Source organism: Lactuca sativa, chromosome 8, assembly GCF_002870075.4.
Source record: "Lactuca sativa cultivar Salinas chromosome 8, Lsat_Salinas_v11, whole genome shotgun sequence".
Classification (NCBI taxonomy): Eukaryota; Viridiplantae; Streptophyta; class Magnoliopsida; order Asterales; family Asteraceae; genus Lactuca; species Lactuca sativa.
This window is the reverse complement of record NC_056630.2, coordinates 292,496,829-292,503,262: the sequence shown is the minus strand read 5'-3', so window position 1 is coordinate 292,503,262 and position 6,434 is coordinate 292,496,829. Positions and strand designations below refer to the sequence as shown.

The 6,434-nt window shown below is 32.7% G+C and overlaps 1 protein-coding gene across 2 annotated transcripts; it reads right to left on the bottom strand.

The window, feature by feature from the left end:
* Positions 1 to 340: 340 nt before the first annotated feature.
* On the bottom strand, positions 341 to 4,924 carry LOC111902017 (cysteine-rich receptor-like protein kinase 2). 2 transcript variants are annotated; one of them, XM_023897887.3, is made up of 7 exons: positions 4,751 to 4,924; positions 3,331 to 4,204; positions 2,253 to 2,506; positions 1,952 to 2,162; positions 1,638 to 1,872; positions 1,010 to 1,160; positions 341 to 939 (listed from the first exon to the last, which is right to left on the bottom strand). In XM_023897887.3, exons 2-7 carry the CDS (start codon positions 4,067 to 4,069, stop codon positions 601 to 603), a joined length of 1,929 nt encoding a protein of 642 aa, XP_023753655.1. In that variant the 5' UTR covers positions 4,070 to 4,204; positions 4,751 to 4,924; the 3' UTR covers positions 341 to 600. The 2 variants fall into 2 exon arrangements, with proteins under 2 accessions (XP_023753655.1, XP_023753656.1); XM_023897888.2 differs by having other exon boundaries at positions 4,587 to 4,760.
* Between the last annotated feature and the right edge of the window lie 1,510 nt (positions 4,925 to 6,434).

The window sequence follows — 6,434 nt, the reverse complement described above, 5'->3', positions numbered from 1 at the left end:
ATTGTTTTCTAAAAAAGCTGATTATTATGAATATCACCCATATTATTCACCCATTTTTATTGGGAACTACGGAAATATATACGTGACATGCTATTCACTTTCTTTCTCAACCTAACATATTACCTTAAGGATTTAAAGAATATTTATTTATTTCTATTTAATGACATGTGTAACATCTTAGAGTCGATCGAGACATCCCTCATGGTTTTTTTCTTATACATTTCACGATATATTAAATATGTAAAAATTAATATGGCATTTTCCGTTTTTCTTAACTAAACATGGTGTTTCAAAAGCATTTTCAAATCGGGTCTAATTTTATAAATATATACCATTGCCGTGAAACTAATATGATAGCTTGACAGCTCTTACATAAATACACGAACCGGTCTTTAAATTTACAAAGATCAAAATTTGCAAGATATACATATTCATAACTCATGACCCGATATCTAACACAATCACTACCCACATTTTGATCCGATTTCCTCTAAATCCATATCCATTTTTATCTTCTTTGTACACACAATGCTACCCTTAGACTCCTCTCTTCTCCTAAATCTTTAACCATGATAAGATATCTTTGAAAGCTATAGTGTCTTACCTTGGCAAGAAACGACTATGGGAAACAGTAGCAACCGAACCTAAATCATCATCATCATGATAACGTTGTAGTTTCTCCTCAAGTTCATTAAATTCATTTCTATCAATAAATGGGGGATTAGAGGGGGTAGGTAAGGGTTCATCATCTTTTACAAGCATTTTTAGTGCCATTGATATGGAAGGTCTTAATGATGGAGCTTCTTGTGTGCATAAGAGTCCTACATGTACAACTTTTACAGCCTCCTTTTTGAAACTGTGTTTTGGGTATGTGTTATTAAACATTAGGTTTGGATCAAGTATTTCCTCCACTGTACCTTGTTGGAAATGTGTCCATGCCTGTTTCAACAAGAGATTAGAAAAGTGGAATGTTGGAATTAAACTGAGTTTTGTGAAGTTTTATACTTACAATTGATACTAAACTGTCTGAATCTTCTGAGTCTTTGCTTCTATTGTTTTGCATTCCAGTAACTACCTCCAGCAACAACACACCATAACTATACACATCCGCCTTTTCGGTTAACTGACCAAACGCCAAATACTCCGGAGCCATATATCCACTGGTAAAATCAAAAGGGTAAATGTAAAATGACTAAAATGTCCTTGTAGGATTAAGCCCGAAGATGAGATTTTGGCTAAGTTTGGCATGTCACAGCTAGCTTATTTTTCTGAGATTTTTTATGTTGTCATGTTTGGTAAACCAAAAAGTAGCTTATAAGCTACTTAAAGTAGCTTTTAGGAGCTTTTTAAAAATATTTCAAATATACCCTTAATTAATTATAGAAACACATTCATTTAAAATGTTCTTTTATGTCATTTTATATATTTCAACTAGTTTTACCAATCGTCATTTTTTATCAGCTAGTTTTTTCAGCTATCAGCTAGTTTTTTATTTAACAACTAGTTTTTCAGCTGTTAACTAGCTTTTTAGCTAGTACGCCAAACATAACATTTATATTTAACAACTAATTTTTCAGCTATCAGCTAGCTTTTTAGTTAACAACTAGTACGCCAAACATAGTCTTTATATTACGTACAGTGTTCCAGCAATAGCAGTACTGATGTGAGTCATATCTTGTTGAAAAGATCTGGCTAACCCAAAATCAGCTATTTTAGCACGAAGCCTCGAGTCCAATAAAATATTAGCAGCTTTAATATCTCTGTGAATAATTCGGATCTTGGTATTTTCATGAAGGTAGACTAGACCTTCGGTTGTGCCAATAATAATTTCAAACCTCTTCTCCCAATTTAGTTCCTTCCCTTTTATCGCATCTACAATAGTCCACAAATTCAATTATTTAAAAACTATTAAAAGTTAGTCTTCCACTATTTAATAATTATTTTAAATTACCAAAAATGAAGTGATCGAGGCTCATGTTGGGTAGAAACTCGTATACAAGAAAACTTTCGGGTCCTGAACAACTGCATCCTAACAACCTCACAAGGTTTTTATGTTCAACACTGCTAATCATGTTAACTTCATTATAAAAATCTGCTGCTCTAAATTTGTTGTTGAAGAAAAGCCTCTTCACAGCTATTTCTCTTCCATCTGGAAGAACACCCTGAAAAATTTCCATGATGTTAACACAGTGTAAGAATTTTTATTATAATGTGTTGATTTTATATAAAAAGAAAAGTTTATAAAAATTTACCTTGTAGACAATTCCAAAGCCACCTTGGCCAAGTTTATTAGAATCATTCCAATTTCCTGTGGCTTTTTCAATAGTGGAGTATTTAAAGTTCAAGCTACTATCTGTAAGAATTTTTGCTAGTTTTTTGGCATCATATGAACCTGTTCTTTTCTTTTCTATAACTCTTCTTCTCCATATATATAAACCAATTAACAAAGCAACAACAAGAATCAACATGGAGCTAACAGAAGCTGTGATAATAGCTATTATCCTCCCTGAAAAATCAATCAATAATATTTATTAAATGGTGGACCCTTAATAATGAGTATTATTCATTAATGGAATGGAGGTGGTTGGATCTGCATTTAAAGTGTTTATTGCAAGTCAAAATCAGTTTTTATTGTTTGGAAAATGTGATAACTGATTATGGTTCTGACTCTTTTATTTATTTATTTAGGGTAGAAAATTGAAATAATCAGATTTGGAGAAATTGGTGTGGAGTTGTTTAGAAAACTGATTATTAAAACAATGGTGGAGTGTTTATCTGATTAATGAAAGGGATAATCAGTAAAATTAGGAAAATGGGTGGGGTCATATCACCAAATGACCACTTTTTTTTTAACATTTATTATAAAAAAATAATCACCCATTTCACAAAAAGTATTTTGAAAAATATTTGTTTTTACGAAATTGCTTTATTAGTGGATCCCAGTAAAGTAATGAAAATTAGAAGAATTTCCCAAAAACAAGGAATTTCACAAAAAAGAAATTTAAGGTTTCTGTACAATGAAATGGTTGGTTATTTTTGGATAAATGTTCAAAAATGGTCATTTGGTGATTTGAGTGATTATCCTTATAATATATATGTGAAACTACCTAGCTATTTGCAAGATTAATCAACTGATAATCTAATTCTGATTATGATTTTAATTATTTAACTCGAAATAACTACTTAACAAAAGCATATCCAAACACCCTCTTGGAATCTACAACTAATGACATTTCTACCATCCTAAATGTTTTACTTTTGTTGAGATAATATTTTTGAAAAAGTGCCACTAATTATCAATTTTTGAAGAACAACAACTGATTATATTACCTCTATTGCTTCTTCTTGATGCCACAGGATTGAGAAAATTGACATCAGAATACCTCATAAAACACCCTGTATTCAATGCACGCCCTTCAGACCATGGTAAACACTGCAACATCAAATTAGATGCAGTGTCTAAACAACTCCTACAAGAGCTTGAATTCAATGTCTTCCAGCATTGTGCCATTACATAAACTGATTCATTTCCATTTGCAGAAACTGTAACTTCTCTTGCAAAATAGTCAACATTAGTCAACGCATCAGTCACAGATTTCAAAACAGCTTGTCTTACTGAATCTTGAAACGGGTTACTATTCCTTGTGGTATTCCCACAAACAGCAGTGTCGTTAGGTCCAGAATACTCATCGAAGAAACTGTAGTTCTGGAATCGCATAAAACAGCCATCGAGATAAACCCTAGCTCCAGTGTAAGGAAAGCAACGGGAGACAAGATAATGGGCTGAATCATAACAGATGATGCAATCGCTTGTAGAAAGATCGCCATAGCATTGAGAAAGCCCGAAATTACCATCGGGTCCTGTGCCTGAATTTGCTGTTCCGAGAAGAGAAGATTGTACTTGGGTCCCGATCTTATCGGCTGTTTGGATGAAGTTTGAACTGAAGAGTATTGGGTTGTTTTCTATCTGATTATTGCATGATAATTGGATCATTTCGTTTCTAGGAGCCCCCTCTGATGTAGTTACTATAAGTAAAAGTATGATGAAGTTGATAAGAATAGATTCCATTGCTATCGATTTCTTCAAAGCGGAAGTGAATTGAACTTGTTGATCTGGGTTGATTATGAGAATATGATATATGGTTCGATTCCTTCTTCATTTGCAGACGAAATTGCTAAAATAGGTTTTCTTCTGGTAGTGAGGCTGTTGAACAAACAATTGTAAATTAGGTAAATTCTTTGAGTCGAAGCAAAGATAAAGATGATGATGATATCATGGACTATATTTATTGCAATGTTCCCAAATTAGAAAATTCAAGTAGAAATTTACTTGTTCACACAATCGAATAAGTTAATTTTGCTCATTGCAATTCACGAATTCCAACGTTTTTGTATAGATTCGATTTCATTCAAGCAATAAAAAAATAGATATATTTTAGTCTCAAAAGTATATAATCAGATAGTACATAATCGGTTGGAAACAAAACTGAAATCGAGCAAATAGCAATTTGCAGGTCTGGATCAAAAGTAAACTTGAAAAAAAAAAGGCAAAAACGATATCAATTCAAAAGAATTAAAGAACTAACCAGCATAATTGAAATTTTCAGCTTCGATTATGGTTTTACATTCAAATCAAATGTACTGATGGAAAAAAAATGAGAGAGGAAGGAAGAATAGAACTTCAGCATCGATTGTAGTAGAAATTCAGCTGCTGGATCGAATAGAGCAGGTGTTGGATTTGAATTCTTACCATTTGTTGCAGTTTGAGTTGGAATGGAAGCCCTGTTGAAGAAGAGAGTACAAATGTTGATTTTTTTTTGGAAAGCGGAATGATTCAGACAGGAAGGTTGGCTGCAGGTTGAAGAATCCATTCTATTCAATGGTTGTTGACGCTGACGCTATTGACCTATTTGGACCTTCAACACGTTTATTAGGTAAAAAACCATTTTCTAAATCGATTGGCATATATATATTTATAAAAAGTTTTTTCTTTTTCTTTGTTTTACTGTATCTATACTAAAAATACTAAAATTCTAAGTTGTTTTGTCTTAGGGTGAGATGTATTTGGTTTGTAACAGAAAAAACTGAAACTCAAATCAAATTGAAATTGAATTCATACCAAATCAAATTCCAATTCGTTTTTTTTTTTTTTTTAATTTCAAACAATACCGAATTTCAATGTTTCTTTCAAGCTCCCACCGATGATTCTCCGCTCCCTCACGCTACTTTATAACGCCAATTGTTCGGCTCTTTGGTCTACCTAACTGTCATTCGTGTGGACATTGCCTATGCAACTCCTGTTGCTAGTCAATTTATATCATCTCTACGTACCTCTTGCTATATTATTGTTGTAAGAATTCTTCGATATATAAAAGGGTGAATGTTTTGTGGCTTACATTTTTCATCAGCATCCTCCTTGGAGCTTTGTGGGTACTCTCATGTTAATTGGAATGAAGATGCTATTGATCGTCGCTCAACAATGGGTGATTGTTTTTTCCTTGGTTCCTCCCTTGTCTTCAGGCATAATAACCAATATCTCACTGACTGCTCTTCAACAGAACTTGAATATCGTGTTATTGTTGACACCACCCAAGAACTTGTTTGGCTTCGATTGGCATGGGTATCGCTCAATCATCCAATACAGTTCTTTGGTGCGACAACTACAATGTCATTTGAATACCTCATAATGATATTTTTCACGAACGTATCAAACAAATACACATTGATTTTCATTTTGTTCACCAACATGTTCTTTATGATATTATTCGCCTTCTATCAATCTCTACCACTAATCAAACATATCTCTTCACCAAAGCTCTCCTGCATGGTCACAATTCTCCAAAGTCAAATTGGTCTCTCATCAAGCACCCCGAGTTTGAAAGAAGGGGGAGGGTGGAAGGGGTGTTAACGACATTTAGAATTTATCAACTTTTTTTTTATATATGTTTTGTAATTAGCCTTTTCCTAAGTTAGATCAAAGTTTAAGTCTATATATTGTCAATATAACTCATTGTAACAAATACATCATCAATACCATCTTTCATATCAAACGTTTTGGCATATAACCGTGGGAGTTTTAATTAACATAAACTGTCAATTTCTTTCTATATGTAAACTATGATATCTTGTTGAAAACACTTAGAATATTTTAAATGTAAGTTATAAATTGTTGGGTCACCCAACAAGTGGTAGATCGAGAACAAAATCTAACTGGATCCAAAAAATACATAGAAATATAAAATTCTAAATAATATACTTTTGGGGTTTTTTTCAATAAAAAAATGTCAATGAGGATATTTAATGAAAAAATAGATGTCAAAGAGATGAGACTTTTGTAAAACTCATATTTTTTTAAATGGTAGTTAGCGGTAATATGATAGAACACACCTCCAAATAGAATCTACTACACGTAAAAGGACTGCATCCGCTACTAC